This window comes from Vidua chalybeata, chromosome 8, assembly GCF_026979565.1.
Source record: "Vidua chalybeata isolate OUT-0048 chromosome 8, bVidCha1 merged haplotype, whole genome shotgun sequence".
NCBI lineage: Eukaryota > Metazoa > Chordata > Aves > Passeriformes > Viduidae > Vidua > Vidua chalybeata.
Genome location: NC_071537.1, coordinates 4268475 through 4284444, shown reverse-complemented (window position 1 = coordinate 4284444; position 15970 = coordinate 4268475). Strand labels below are relative to the sequence as shown.

The 15970-nt window shown below is 40.7% G+C and overlaps 1 protein-coding gene across 1 annotated transcript; it reads left to right on the top strand.

The window, feature by feature from the left end:
* Positions 1–320: 320 nt before the first annotated feature.
* BUB3 (BUB3 mitotic checkpoint protein) lies at positions 321–12203 on the top strand. Its single transcript, XM_053949752.1, has 9 exons — positions 321–376; positions 584–701; positions 2906–3100; positions 3599–3668; positions 4679–4830; positions 7484–7642; positions 8948–9125; positions 9658–9874; positions 11860–12203. The coding sequence occupies exons 2-9, from the start codon at positions 693–695 to the stop codon at positions 11867–11869; spliced, it is 990 nt and encodes a 329-aa protein (XP_053805727.1). The 5' UTR covers positions 321–376; positions 584–692; the 3' UTR covers positions 11870–12203.
* The last annotated feature ends 3767 nt before the right edge of the window (positions 12204–15970 follow it).

The following is a 15970-nucleotide window of genomic DNA, read 5'->3' as shown; positions in this document are numbered from 1 at the left end:
GGGCTGGGGAGCACAGCCCCGCTCCGTCGCTCCGCCTTTCGGACTCTTTTAGGGGTAATAACTCGTATTTCGGGTTTTATCCGTTAACAGGGCTAAAGCCCAGCAGCAGCCTCTCTTTCCCCGCGGCACCAGACCGTGCCGTCCCCCCGGGGGCATCTCCCGGGCCCCTCCGTTATCAGCCGGGATGGGACGGGGACAAGGCACCGACGCCCACGCGCCGCCGCTGCCCCGGGAGCGGCGAACTACAACTCCCGGCGCGCCCCGCGGCGGCGGGCTCGCGGCGCACGTCCGGGGACGCAGCGCCACGCGCGTTCGAACCGGCCAATCGCGGGGGGAGGGCGGCAGTGCGCGCGCGCGGGCGGTGGCGGCGGCTGAGGTGAGGCCGGGACCGGGACCGGGACCGGGGATTCGGGACCGGGACCGGGATTGGGGCTTCGGGACCGGGATTGGGGCTTCGGGGCAGGGGATCCGGGACCCTGGGCACGGCCTGACCCTCCCGTCGCGGCCACGCGTTCGTTCCCCGGTGCGGCGCCCTCCCTCCCTGGTTCCCAGGCCTTTCCCTCACTCTCTTCCCTTCCCGCAGCGTTTTCCTCATCCCGGCGCTGTTCTCAGGGACCGAAGCCTCGGGGCTGCCCTAACTCCGAAAGCTTTTCCTCGGCGGCCCGTGGAGCAGCGGGAGGAGCTCGTTTAGAATGAAAACGGTACTTTGGGTTTCATGTTTTCTGAATAAAAGCGCGGGCGGGGAGTCCCGAGGCTCTCACCGGAGCGTTCTGCTTTGTTCCAGCACCTCCGTCCAGCTCAGTGACACCTGTGCCAAGAGGAGCTATAAAAGCACAGGGTTCTTGCTTGTTCACTAATTTTTTTTTTTTTTTTTTTTTTTTGCAAAACTGAACCCCATAGTTAAGTCAGAATTGCCATTTCGGCAGCATTCTTTGCTTTCTCTGTAATATTTAAAAGTTTTTGTTGTGTTGCCTCAACATTTTACCAGGGCTTTGTTGTTTGAGGTGGGCACAGCACACTGTGCTTTGGCAATCCTGGTTGTGGAGCAGCTGTTTTGGTGAAAATGTGGAGCTATGGATCTGATTTTTTTTTTTTTAACCATGTGTAAGTGTCAGGATATACTTAAATTCTGATATTATGAGCATTGTTCTGGATTAAAAATGTCTTTGGGACATCCTTCTAGGTTTCTTGTGTAAGTAGCTTTGCCTCCTGGAGTTGCTTTTGGGCTGGTTAATAATTTGTACCAGGCCTCAAATAATACAATAACTTGTACCTCAAACCTCATGTTTTGTTGCTTGAGTTTTCTGGCCTGAGTAGACACATCAATAAGCTTGTCCAGTTTAATTTTCTCAGTTGTTCTGAATTCCTTTAGGTTTTGTGTCTCTGGACCTGCATCTGAAACATCCTCAGCAGGTGCTGCTGAATTCCAAGTAATGTTCCCATGGAAAGATGTGTGGCAAAACCTCAAGCCTCTCTTTTCCCAAGTGTTCCCAAAGCAGGGCTAAAAAGGGGGCTTAGAAAGAAGCTTCTCTATTATTTAAAGGTTTTTTTCCCCTTCACTTCATGCTTCAACAGCAGAAATAGCACTTTATGTTGACACAATGGGTATTTTTTTTGTGTTTTTTGAAGGGTGTCTTAGACAGCAAAGCTCCCACTCAGGAAATCTCTCCAGTGTAGGAATGTGTGTGCCTCACTTCATTACACAACCTGATGATTGTTTAGTTCTGACAAGCACTGGACTGGAACCACTGTTCCCTAAATTTGCACCTTGCCCTTGGTTCATCTGCTCCTTGTCTCCTGATTTATTCTCAGAGGTGTAATCTTACATTTGCAGTTGTACATACAAACACTGTAACAGTGTTACAGAAAATCTGAGCTAATTCACTGCTCTGCCTCTTTAGCAGAAGCTAAATGGGCTGGAAAGGCCTTGAGAAACCTTGAAAAGAGGCAGTGGTTGTTTCTTTGTTTTGTGGATGTGTAATTCTTCTTTTAAGAATTCTAAAATTCTAAAAGAATTTCTTCTTTTAGAGTGTTTGTAAGGTCTGAGCTGTTTTCCTTCTCAAATTTGCAGTTCATAGCTTCTGCTGTCCTTGGAAGTTGTTAACAAACTGGCCCTGGTTTGGGAGTGCTGATTTGCCTTTGGAGTCACTGCTCTTTGATTCAAGTGCCGGTTTTTTATTTCCTGGTCACATCCCAGTTCCGTGGTCACTCCGCATTTCAGTACTTCACAAAACATAACTTTCCTTTCTTTATCTGCCCTTTGGATTCTAAGAGAGGGGGAAAAACAATCTTACAGCTTTTTGTTGCACGTATTTCACGGCACTCACGGAAGCCTCAAGGTCTGAAAGTTGTGCAGTGCCCACAGCTGTATAAAAGATGATCAGCTGCAATTCTTGGAAGTGTGTGACAGTCATACCAATCCAGGAGCAAATCAACACTTTTTGGAGTTTTCAAATCCAATTTCTTTCTGCTCATACATGTTTTTTAAAGTAACTTATTGATGTTCACAGTAATTTATAAATATTTACTTCAAGAATCACAGCCACACACTCACCAGAGTGAGGGAAGTACATTTGTAAGTAAGAATATCCAAGCTTATAGATTATTGTAATGATCATAATATTTTGGTGTTGTTAATTCACATTGCATTTTCATATTTGATTTTGATATTTGATATTTAAAAGCTTTCTGTAGAGAAAGGCATTTAGTGAGGTTTTGGACAGGGATTGTCATCTTGAATTTTAGAGTTTGGAGAAACGTGGGTGTTCTGAACCTGTTCTGTGTAAAAGCCAGTGAAGTTTTGAGGTCTGCTTTGGGCTGCCTTTCAGAGGGCTCAGTCTTGTTCCCTTGCTAGGCCTGTGTTCTTGTAGTCATTAAAGTTGCATCTGTGCCTTTTTGTCTGCAGATGACGGGATCAAACGAGTTCAAGCTCAACCAAACTCCAGATGATGGGATTTCATCAGTGAAGTTTAGTCCAAACACATCTCAGTTTCTGCTTGTTTCATCCTGGGACACAACTGTGCGGCTCTATGATGTTCCTGCCAACACCATGAGACTCAAATATCAGCATTCAGGACCTGTCCTGGACTGTGCTTTTTATGTAAGTGTGGGAGGGGTTTTTAAATTATTATTTTACAGCTGTAGAGTGCCCAAAGTATGAGAAATTGTCAGTCCCTGAAATTAAAGAGGGGGCCTGCCTGTGCTTTTTTTTTTCACTGAATATTTTGTCATGTGGCTGATGCTGTGCTGTGGATCAACACTCAGGTTCTCAAATGGTATCTCCCTTCTAAATCAGTTTTAGGATTATCTTGCATCTAGATGGGACTTAGGTTGTCAGTCATTTAAAATATGAAGAAATGGAAATTATTTGCTCTAGCCCCTATCTATTTTATTTCTAAACTAAAGAAATTCATATTGCTCAAATCACTTAAGCATTTTGTAAAGCTTCTGTCTGTTTAAATCTGGGTCAGACCTTAACATTCGTGTCTTAATTCCTGTCTTCCCAAAACTCCTAAAAGCAAGTCCTTTGTTATGAGTTTAGGATGCTGAATGCAGAGCAGCCATGGAAACTCAATAAGGTAAATTTTGTGCTTTATAGGATCCTACCCATGCCTGGAGTGGGGGCCTGGATCAGCAGCTGAAAATGCACGACTTAAACACGGACCAAGGTGAGCAGATTGAATTGTAAATGCTGTCAGCAACTGGCCTGAGCTTCAGATTCATGTACTTACATGCACAGAGTCTGCTCTTTGGGTGGCAGATATTTAAGTATCTGCAGAATAACCAGTGACCCTAATAAGGACCACCTAAAGACCTGGAAGAATTTGACATTGCCAGAAGGTTTGGTAGCTGCTTGCAGGATGCCTTGAATTTGTTTTCTGGTGATAATCCTGCCCTGCCATAGGCTACAGTGGCTCAGTTAGGGGGAAGTAGCCAAGCTGAACTAAAACTGAGCATGTTGTTTTTCAGAGGTTTGTGGTTTGGATGTATTTAGAATGATCTTTCATGGCAGGGGATATATAGAGATTTTGCTTTTGTCAAGCATGGCCTCGTATTACAGTTTTTTTCTAAGAAAACATTGGTTGAAAGTAACAGTTCCAGTGCCTTGTTGGTGCAAAATATGGAACTGGTTTGTCTCACTTTTTTGTGTATTTTTAGTGTGTTAAAGAGAAAGCAAATTTCAGCCAGTCACCAGCACCAGCCAGTAGCCAGGGCTTGACAAATCAGTGTGTGCAGTAATGGTACCAAAAAGCTCAAATAATTCTGCCATAGCTGACTTCCTACAAGTGTTTTAATATTTTTATTAAGATGTAATACTAACTGCTTTCTCTTGTCATATTATTGATGTACACAAGCTTAAGTTGCTTTCTGTGTTAGTGTGTTTGTCAGTGTGATACCAGTTGATGCTTTATACCTGTTAAGATCTCTCAGTGACTGCCTAAAATTCTTTAATCCTAAGCTCAAGAGACATAAATTTAAATGTAACAATCCTGATCTTTGCAAAAGTTATGCTTCTGAAGGCTGAACTATCCTTACAGGGACTTCTGGTGTAGAAATGCACCTTTAGAATGTCAGCAAATGCTTGTGCTGCAGTTGTGTTCTTTTTTTATTCTTTATTTCACACATTCTGACTGTTTATAGGGCCAGCAAAGTTGCAGTATATTGTGTTTTCTTACAGAAAACCTTGTTGGTGCCCACGATGCTCCTATCAGGTGTGTGGAGTATTGTCCAGAAGTGAATGTCATGGTGACTGGCAGCTGGGATCAAACAGTCAAACTCTGGGATCCCAGAACTCCCTGTAATGCAGGAACCTTCTCCCAGCCTGAGAAGGTATGTGCTGCATTCCAGGTGCTCAACAATGCATCCTGGGACTGAAACATCACACAGGACACTGCCTTGGGCTGAACTTGTGAAGCTATGAGCTGAATTTGTGAAGTTAGATTTAATGGTTTTTAAACTGGGTGGAAGTGTAGCATTTTAAAAGATCGGTGTTCAGAATGTATTGCCATTTTTGGTGAGGGCTTTGAGCTTTCCTCAGTGTTCCTTAATTCTTGGTGCTTGTGCTGGACCACTTTCTTAAAATTTAAAATGAATTTGAAGAAAACCAAGTATCTTGGCTTAATTGTAATATGCACAGTTGATTTCCTGAACTGTTAAGATTTTAGGTATATCAGACCCTGGCAGTCCTAAGGTCTGATTGTTTTGGAACGTGCATAGAAAAATATCTCTTCAATATTTTTCACTTGTGTTCAAAAATTGAACAGAATTGCTTGTTTTGTGAGTTTCCTGTTTTGTATTAATGCCTAGTAAATTTGGATATTCTCCTAAAGCTGAAATCCTCTGTTCTAATGGGAGACTCAGAGAAAGAAGATAAAATGGGATGATGTCTTCAGCTTTTTCTAATGCCCATATGATGTGTTAGCTTCTCATGCTGCTTACAGCAGTGTCATTGAAAGAATTAACAGGAATTCCTGTTTTTTTTCAGAGACTCCTAAACACATTGCTGGATAATTTTACATATAATATATTTTTTTTGCTGTACCTTTTAAAAATTTCATTTAGCACTGTGACATCCTATTGTCAAGTCCTAATTATGAGCCATCATTACCTTCCCTTTGCCCCTGAATAGCTCTTACTCTTGTTCCAGCAGAGCTGGATCTACTTCTGGCCAGACCTTTGTGCAGAATAAAGTAATTGCATTATTTCTAGTTTTGATTTATAGATGTATGTAGCATGTAAAGAACTGTGATAAATTGCTGACAGAATATCATATAATGGACAGCCACAGTGAATCAAGCTGCTTATTGGTTCAGCAAGGTTCATTATGTCATTTTTTTAATGCTGCCTTTGATGAATGTGTACACCTACTCCACTGCATGACAACGGTTTCATTTGATTTATGGCTGTGTGGTGGAGAAAGAACATTCACTGTACAGGTGTGACATCAGTTTGTGAAGAAGATTTAAGATATTTAATGTTCTTTATGCCTTTGTTTCCCTATATGTACACAAACACATTTTATATACTGTTTATGAATATTTCTGGACCAATTTTTACATCAATAACAAAAAACTGTCCTGTTAAAATGTGTAACTACTATTGGCTCAAAGTTTTCATACCTTTTTTAGGAGTAATTGGGATCATCAGAAATTTTGGGCAACTCCTGTGTGAATATTTAAGACTTTTTCCATATTAAAATCTCAGTCTTAAGAGTTCTGTAATCCCAATCTAAAAGAGAAGAAGGCATGCTGGGTGGATGAGGGTTGGTTAAAGAAAGCTTTTTTATCTATATGTATACATACACACCTGTCTGTTTAGCTTTTTATTAGAAATTAACTTTTTGAAAATGTATTTGTAGCAAATGAAGAGAAAACTTGTTGTGTCTGATGTTTCAGTGTGGTCTTACCAGAACCAAGCAGCTTTGTTGGGCTTCATCAGAGAACCAGAAAGTGAAAACAAATGAAATCGTCCAAGCACGTGCCAAAAGCAAACTGATTCCCTCTGCCAGAATACCAGATCTCTTACGCTTTTAATTCCTGATCTGAGGAACACCCAGGATCTGTTTCCTGTGTGTTTGGCTGCATCACTGGAAAAAGCTCATTCTCATCATTTGCTCTTGTTAGCAGCTCAGTGGCAGCTGTAGGTAGCTGGATTCCATCTGCTTATGTATCAACAACTTGGAATTCATTCCATGGCACAGTTTTTTGGTTTTTTTTTTTTTTTTTTTGACTAAACCTCTTTCCTTTTTCTTGTTTTTTTTTTTTTTTAACATATTACCAGATGAACTGCATCCCAAGCAACAGCTGGAAACAACAATTCATGCAGTGAATATTTTCATACGAAATTTGAAATTTCACACTGAGCCAAGATTTGGGATAGAGTTAAAATTCCAAGTCATTATCTTTTTTTTGAATATGTCAAGCATATTGCTTTCTTCAAATTCACTTAGTTTTATTAAAGTACTCAAAGTAATTTTTTTTTTTAAATAACCTTTTGGCAATTTATTTTATTAACATGAAGCTCAACTCTAAATACTCAGTTTATAAAGAAAAACACTTGGTTACCAGGTGGAGGAAAGCAGAGAAGAAAATGTATGATGTGGTTTTTGAGGACTAAACTGCAGGATCATCAGCTGACAGTGGGAATGCAAAACCAAGCCGAGATTAATTCCAATATCCATCACTTCCCCTCCTGTTCCTTTGTATGGGTTTTCCTTTTGCCATTAATTTCAGTAAATTTAATGCCTGGAATAGTTTTTGACCTTTTGAATGCTACATCAGGGTGTTCTCACTAACCAGCTGCACATTCCTGCTGCTTATCCCAAATTTGGGTTCTAAATGTGAGCTGAAGGGAATTCTGTTGCTGAGCATTCCATGGGAGATGTTGCCAGTTGTGTTAGTGCTCATTGCTGACAGCTTATTCTGTACAGGGGGTTTCCAGGCTAATATCAGTGTTAAATACTGTAAATATTTTTTTTTGGAAGGTCTACACCCTCTCTGTGTCTGGGGACAGACTGATTGTGGGGACAGCAGGTCGGAGGGTGCTGGTGTGGGATTTGAGGAACATGGGATACGTTCAGCAGCGAAGGGAATCGAGCCTCAAATACCAGACCCGCTGCATCAGAGCATTCCCCAACAAACAGGTATGGGAGCAATGGCAGCAGTCACATTTCTGCTGAATATTCTTCAGGAAAATGGGGCTTTATTTTCATGTTTATTTTTCAGTGGGGATGTTTTTTGTAATCAAACTTTGGGAGGGGGGGAGGCTTCCTGGGGTACATTAATTCTTTTTAGTGCAGCTTAGCAATGTTTGTCACTGACTTAGCAGCATATTGTGTTGTCGTTTTGTTCCTCAAGATTTGTCTCCTTTTTAGAAATAACCTATTTAATGAATCACAATGCTGACATGTAATTAATAAAAAACATCCTTCCCCTCCCCAGTTGCTGTAGAAGAGGGAAAGCCAGAACTGGTGGTTCCTAAGCAGCTTTTATGCATTGTAACCCAGGGTTCTTGAACAGTCTGTGAACAGGGGCAGGGTTAAAACTGCATGAATATCATTTATATATTTTTCTTTTTTTTCCTCTCCGAGTCTGTGGCATGCTCTGCAGAACCCTGGATCCATTATCCAGGGGGAATTGTACAATTCAGGTGCTCCTACAGCTGTTCTGTGCAAGTTAACGTGGTGTGTCTGTGGTATTTCTTTTTTCAAGGAAAGCAAGAAGATTGGCTTTCTCTGCCAAACTAATTTGTAAGGGAATTTTCCCCTGTACAGAGTGATAGTACAGGAATTGCAAGACCTAGTTACTTGTTCTTGAACTGGCATGAATGCTTTGTCCATTTTCAGTTCTAGTTATAGTAAAACAAGCTGATCTTCCAGATTGTATTGTGTGATGGATTTTAAAGAGCCCTGTTATAGCTAGATATCATTGCAATCCTATTTCTGAAAAGATCTATTATGGACTTAACTCAAAAGTGATAATAAAAGCATCTCAGGTTGCTCCAAGTCAGGACTGTAATTAACTGGATAAGTGAACACAACTTGTAATCAAGTTTCACTGAAAATACAATTCCAGCTTGAGTGTTTAGTTGTTAGTATAAAGCTCTGAACTAATTTTAATGTAATGTAATTCTGAAACTAAATAGTCCTGTGAGTATCTCTCATATTTCACATATTTAGGCCTTGGGGGATAGGTGAGCAAATGCAAGGTGTTCTTATCTCCTGAAATTTTTTTCCCCAAAGACAAGCTTGCTTTTCGACCTGCAGAAGTAATTACAAGTCTCATTGTCAGCTTAAAACTGATGCAATGAGAATCTCTCTTAGGAAGCTTTTTTCTGCCTTACCACTTTCCTAGAATTTAGAAGGCTATGAAATAAAATTGTATTGCAGTCTTTTCTCCAGTTGTAAACTTCTAAAACTTGTAGCTCCATTTTTTTTTTTTCTTGTTAGGGTTATGTTTTAAGTTCTATTGAAGGTCGTGTAGCTGTGGAATATTTGGATCCAAGCCCAGAAATCCAGAAGAAGAAATACGCATTCAAATGTCACCGTTTGAAGGAGAATAACATCGAGCAGATTTATCCAGTTAATGCCATTTCTTTCCATAATGTCCACAACACATTTGCTACAGGTAAATACTCAATTCTTTGTAACATTTGCCTCAGTTCCTTTAGTTTTGATGTAAACAGATCTTCACTTCACATCATCTTTACTTCATATACCCTGACTTTTTAAGCATTTAAATTGTATTCATGCTGCAAGCAGGGTTTTAAAATTATTTGATGTAGTGAGAGTTCTTAATTCTTAATATTTTTCCCTCATACACAAGCTTGTATTTGGACCTGCAGATGTAATCACAAGTCTCACTGTCAACTTAAAACTATGATGCAATAAGAATCTCTCTTAGAAAGTTTTTTCCTACCTTAACCACTTTCTTAGAATTTAGAGTGCCATGAGATAAAATTGTATTGCAGTCTTTTCTCCAATTAACTGCTTTAACAGGGAGTTTGGGGAATGCTCATTGTGCTCTTTACCGAATGAATCAGCCTTGTGTTTTTCCTGACAAAGTAATTATGACTAGTTTTCTTTTTGTCCTGTGCTGCATCTCTTCAGTTTCATTTTTCCCCTCAATTACAACTTATTTTTGAAACCCTGACTTGCAGGCGGCTCCGACGGCTTTGTGAACATCTGGGATCCCTTCAACAAGAAGCGTCTGTGCCAGTTCCATCGCTATCCCACCAGCATTGCCTCGCTGGCCTTCAGCAACGACGGCACCACCCTGGCCATCGCTTCCTCCTACATGTACGAAATGGACGACATCGAGCACCCCGAGGACGGCATCTACATCCGCCAAGTGACAGATGCAGAGACAAAGCCCAAGTGAGTGTCTGCTTCAGCTGCACTTGAGGCTCTCTGAGCCTCCACCCCAAGATTTATTAATTTTCCTAAATTCATGAATAGTATTATTGATGGCAGGAGATAGTGCAGCTTGACAGTAGGGGCTGGGTTTGATGTTATCTCCTTCGCCCAAGCTTTCAATATCCGTAGGCTGATAGACGGCTGATGGATAAAATTGTGCCTGGTTGTTTAGAGGGAGAAGAATGTCAAACTCTTATCCCCTTTCAATAGGTGCTATTATATGAAGCTGTAGAGTTATTGCGAGCTCATTGCTTCAGGAATTGAGTGAAGAATTCAAGAATAATTTATTGGAGTAAATGTGACCGTGTTTGGATATTTAAAACTTGGAATGAATGCGATCTGTCACACTGAGTATGCACCCAGCTGTCAGAGTGAGCAGTGAATTTAGATTCTGTTCTGGGAAGGTTGTGTAAAATCAAGGGAAAGCTCTCTCAGTTCCTGCGTGTTGGGGTTTGCTGCAGCCCTTTGATAACACACTTTTCTGTCATCGTTGCTGTCAAAACGAGGCAAACTGATTGATGGAGGTGAAAATTCCTGTTCAGCTCGCTTTGGCATCGATGTTACATAGAAAAATCGCCATCCCAGTGCAGAATTGTGCTGCCCTTAATGATGGAGGCACAGGAGCAGTTGGCTTTATTTTCAAATTCCTGTGCTTTATCACTGCTAGGTTTTTTCTCTTCTAGTACTCAATCTGTCTTACACCTTATCAGGTTGTCTCCATTATTAAAAGTGTCTGTGAAAACAGATACATAAATGATCAAATTTCTTGAGTTTAAAACTTCAAGATTTTTCCCTCCAGTCCCTGTTGCTTTGGAGCAGCTGTTTTATACCTACGAAGATGAGATATTTATTATTGTATAACTTCCACATCTCTCACTTGTGAGATATTTGTTTTAAAGTAATTTTGATACTCCTAGAAAAATAAAGCCAGAACTATTTTACTATTTATTTCTGGGAGTTCCTCAAGTGGAAAAATCCAAATATGGTAATTAATTAAAAAAAAAATCAGGTTGTACTTGTTACATACATTTATGAGTTGTTTTGTTGTGTTTTTCAAAGTTGATAGAAGAATATTTGCTGCTGTTGGTTTTCTAATAGTAAAAACTGCTTTCAGGGTTTTTTTTTTATTCATTGCTACTTAGAGTTGCTAATTCTGTAGATGCTTCATTCTGCTGTACAAGGAGGTTAATCTACAATTAAACAATATTTCCTCTTGGCCCTCCATTATTTTCTGAAACAGATGGTTCATCATTTCCTGGGCTGTTAAACACAGCAAGGTTAAGGTTAGACTCCTGGGAATCAGCTAGTTTGGAATCTTATTAGGCTGTAGAAGGAAAACTAATAAGAATACTCCTTAATATCATTTTGTGACTGTAAACAATTATTTATTAGCAAACAATTGATCCCAGAAGGGCAAATTGTTTGAGTCAGTAATGAGCTGAGAAAAGACAGAGCATATCTGTGTATTTGGAAAATAATTGTAACGTAATTGCAATGCATTTAGACAGGCATCTTTTTGGACCTGTTTCTATCTTTAAATGAATTTCTGAAAACATTAACGAGGTTTGTATGCTTTTCTGACATTTACAAGTTGCTTGTGCCAACCTTAGGGCACTAAGAATGATGGGTATATTTTAGTGGTTCAGTAGTGTGAGTCATCTCTGGTTTATTCTAAAAATAAGTTACTTAGGACAGAAGACTAATGGCAGTTTCATAGTGATCCTTTTGCATGTTAATTTGAGTCACAGTGTTTCTGCACAATGCATTCTTAGTGCATCAAGATGGTGCCATGTTATATAAAGATCACTTTTTTCATCATTAAACTCCTATATTCTGTATCTTGGTATAAGTGAAAGCTGGCTTTCTGTTTTCCTAGCATGTTGAATATTCTACCTAGTAATGATTGCTCTAAATATTCTTCCTAAAATAGAGTTTATTTATTGCAGATCTACTTAGACTACTGCTGCTACTCCTTCTCTGCAAGAGATGCTCACCTGCTCCTAACAAGGCCCCACTAAAACAAGTGAAGTGAGAAGAACAATCTTTGTATTCCTGTTGTTTTCAATTAAGAAATGTTTGTTTGTTTATTGTAGTTTGTCTAAATCTGTCATTCCTTGCCTGCTTATAATGTGAGTGAAACTATTTTCTTTATCTGCTGTCTGGAACTGAATTAGTTCAATCCTGTAGATAACCTTTTAAAAATTTAGATATTTTGTAGTATCTGATTATGAAAACTTCCACTGCTTTCTTATTTGTTCAATAAATATCTATAGATTTTTTTGAAAATAAATACCTTGTGTAGCAGCTTTTACTGATTTTGAAACAAATGTTGAGACCAAACCGTTAAATTGCAGGAGTTACTGAGTTCTGGATCTTCCTGATGGAAAAATTTCTGAGTCTTTAATCTTTTTCCAGTGAAATGAACCGGGATATAAAAAGAAATTTTTTCTTTTGAGTATTACCACTAAAAGCTGTCTCACTCAACTCTCTAGTGCAGACTCAGACTGTTCTCCTGGTAGCTTGTATCAGGTGTTACTACTTAAATATTTATTTTCCAGTGAATTGTACAGAGGGACAGAAAAGCTGAGGCTTGAGGAAGGTGATTGAGGTGTGGGTATTTTGGATTGGAAATTGGATTCATTCTTTGCTTCCAACTTCTTCTCTTCTATCAGTGCCTGTGTAGCCAATGGGAACACTTTATTACCTGTAGGAAAACAAACTTGCTGACAACAGGAATGGTACCAGATCGTTGCAGAGAAGGTGGTGATGGAGAGGAAACAGCTCAGTGCGTGTGGAAATCTGACAAACTTGAGCTGTTACCAGGTAGACATGGTAAATGAGTTGTATATGGAATATTTTGTAGTTTGTCACGAGCTAGATGTGGATTCTTTGGAAATAAAAACTGGTTTTGATAGGTTTAGAAAAAATGAAGATCTTGCTGGGTTAAATATGAATAATGCCCTCACCACAGTGCCAACCAGCCTCTGTTCTGGTAGTTGTCCACCACCTCTGTTCCTTGCAGTTTTAATTGGCTTTTTTGCAGTGAGGGTTACATGGTGTAGGGCAGAGGTTGAATTTTTGATGTCAGCTTAGGAAGTAATAGCTCCTTGGTGTTCAGGTGTTTTATTATTTTTAGAATTTTAGCTTTGCTAAAGAGGGTCAATTGGAGCCCAATCATAGGAGCTAAAGGTTTCTGTCAGTGACTAGCAGAACAATAATAAGCTTGTGGAAAAAAGAAGTGAGGATGTGTCCAAAACAAAAAAAAAAGTGTGAAGGCAGAATTAGGCTGGGACTAAGGAAAAGATGGTTTAGTGATGATGTGGAGAAGGGAATATGTGAAATGGAGAGAGGATAGAGTGGGGAGTTACAGGTGTAGAGCTGTGGGGAGCAAAGTGAAATAAGAGCTAGAGAGCATACGGCAAAACAAACAGAATTAGGGGAATTCCAAATATTTTGGTTGACAAAGGAAACCATAATATAACTAGGAAATGATGCCACCTGTGCAACTTTTCAATGGTAAGTATTGGGGGAAAAACCTGTTAATATGCTGAGATCTGCATGTTCCACTGGACAAAGCCCAGTATGAGGGAATGGATTTGACTTGTTGGTTCTCTTTTAGCTTAAAGCTCAGAGGAGGATTCCTTGTGGTGAGCTGGTGTTTTATGTAAATGCTTGAACGAAAACTAATGAGACAACCAGTGAGGAAAATGAATGTTGGTTGGTCAGGGCTACAGCTGTGTCCATGTGTTGGGTAGAAATATCACAATGTGCAGTTGAAATACAAATACTTCTTTTACAAGATTAATCTCCCTTTTATTAGCACTCTCCTAGAAATGCAGGTCAAGGCAGAGGTTCATAAGCTGGAAAAATCATGAAACAAGCCTTTTCTGACTTCTGTAACAAGCAGCTGAACAAAGGATGTACTGACTCTTGATAGAGGAATTGAGAGCTAAAAAAGCTCCTTAAGTCACTGCTTTTTGGCTGGTGTTGAGGGCCGTGGAGAAAACATGGAGCCACAGCCATCACTGTAATAGAGTCATCAATCACCACTGACTGCTGGCAGCAGTGAATATCCAGGGTTGTCTCGCACAAGAGCCTCATAACACTGTGGTATTAGAAGCCAAGTGGCATCTGTGCCCTGAATGTCACAAAAGCAAGCTGGTAAGTACTTCTTTCTGTTGGCCAGTCCTTCAGGATAATCAGTGTGTGCTTACTACATGCAGGTCTGGAGCTCTGCTGCATCTCAGGTGGGATCTTTAGTGCTGGTGCTGCTGCAATTATAATAAATATTTAAAATATGTCTTTAGGTGGGTGTTTTCTCAAGCAAAACCTGTCAAAGCTGAGCTCTGAGCCCCCAACAAAGACTGAAGTGATGCTGCTGAGGGTGACTTTATGAAGCTGTGTAGGTATTGCCAGCTCCATCTTAATTGCCTCACACTTTTGTGTGTACCCAGTGGTTTTCACTGCCTTGAGAATGACAGATTTTTCTGTAGTTCAGTCCCCAAGTTCAGCAGTAATTCCACTGCTGCATCTGTTCCAATGGGTGCCCAAAGGCTGGGTGTTTCTACTGCTGAGTTCTCTTGCAAATTTGGCCTGAATGACCCATCCCCCATGAGGGATTGGTATCAGTGGTGTGGAGCAGAACCCATTTCTTTGGACCAGCAGACATTGCTCTGGTGATTACACCATTAGCTGCTCTCATGTTGTTCAGTATAACCACAACCACAAAGGTAGTCACTTTTTAGTCAATATGCAACAACTTCTGCTCCTCCAGCAATGTGACATTTGATCTGAAAAGTGTCAGGATTCTTTGTTTCAAATGCTTTTAGACAGGTAGAATTTAGAAATGAAGAGTCAAAGACAGGACTTGCCCAGATATTCTTATAACTGATATGCTAAAGGCTCTCTCTGTGAAATATCTCTTTCTTCCTAAGGCTGTATGTGCAGTTTTTCACTGTGTCAGACATTTTCCTATAGCATGAAAAGCACAAATGCTAAAACATATCATAGCAACATGGGGGAGGTAATAGGTCTTCAGAGTCTCCCGTGATTACCTGCAAAGTGGAAGGAATAAACTGTTCTCCATGTCCACTGGGACGAGGCATAATGAGCTTAAATTGCAGCAGAGATTAGCGTAGACATTAGGAAAAACTTTTCAAGTGAAGGGATGGTTAAGTCCAGGAATAAATGGCCTGAGGAAGCTGCAGTGTCTCCATCTGTGGAATTTCTCAAGCACAGGTTAGACCAGCGGTTGCCAGGAGTGGTGGGGTTTTAACTGGTTCCATCTTGCCATCTTTTGGGCAGGTAAGATAAGGCAGTACTTATTGTCCTTGTGGTTGTTCTGCTCCCCAGCTTCCCCTGGCAGTGGGATGTGATCTCCCAGAGCCAGGGGGGCAGTGCCTGGGGAAAAGCTCTGCAGCCCTTATGGCACCTTCCAGTACCTAAAGGGGGCTGGCAGGAAGGATGGAGAGGGAATTTGGACAAGGGCATGGAGTGACAGGACAAGGGGAATGACTTGAAACTGGCAGAGGCCAGGGATAGATGGGATTTTGGGAAGGAGTTTTTCTCTGTGAGGGTGGGCAGGCCCTGGCACAGGGTGCCCAGAGCAGCTGTGGCTGCCCCTGGATCCCTTGGAAATGTCCAAGGCCAGGATGGACACTGGGGCTTAGAGCAGCCTGGGACAGTGGAAGGTGTCCCTGCCCATGGCAGGGAGTGGAACTGGATGGGCTTTAATGTCCCTTCCAACCTGACCATTCTGTGGTTCTCTGATTATTCTTCAAATCAATGTGTGCGTTCATTTTGTAGGCATTTCTCAACTTGGGTTAATTCTGAATTCTGAATGAAGGTCGATCAAGAGTAGCTGACCTTTATTTACTATATAAATACTTTGTTTCCATCATCCTTACCATAGCTTTAAGCTTGCACCCAGCTTCACCATCAGCAGCACTGAACAACTCGGCAGAGTTGTGTGTTTTAATCTATTCCCCACTTGCAGAAACCCACTGTATTCTCTTTCTGGGAAAAAGACAACAAGTAGAAACAAAGCAATAATTTATT

What these genes read in the sequence shown, in the direction of transcription:
- BUB3 (XM_053949752.1), top strand. An exon ending in TCCTGGACTGTGCTTTTTAT is followed by an intron (nt 3,101 to 3,598) that starts GTAAGTGTGGGA and finishes TGTGCTTTATAG; the next exon opens with GATCCTACCCATGCCTGGAG. An exon ending in CCACAACACATTTGCTACAG is followed by an intron (nt 9,126 to 9,657) that starts GTAAATACTCAA and finishes CCTGACTTGCAG; the next exon opens with GCGGCTCCGACGGCTTTGTG.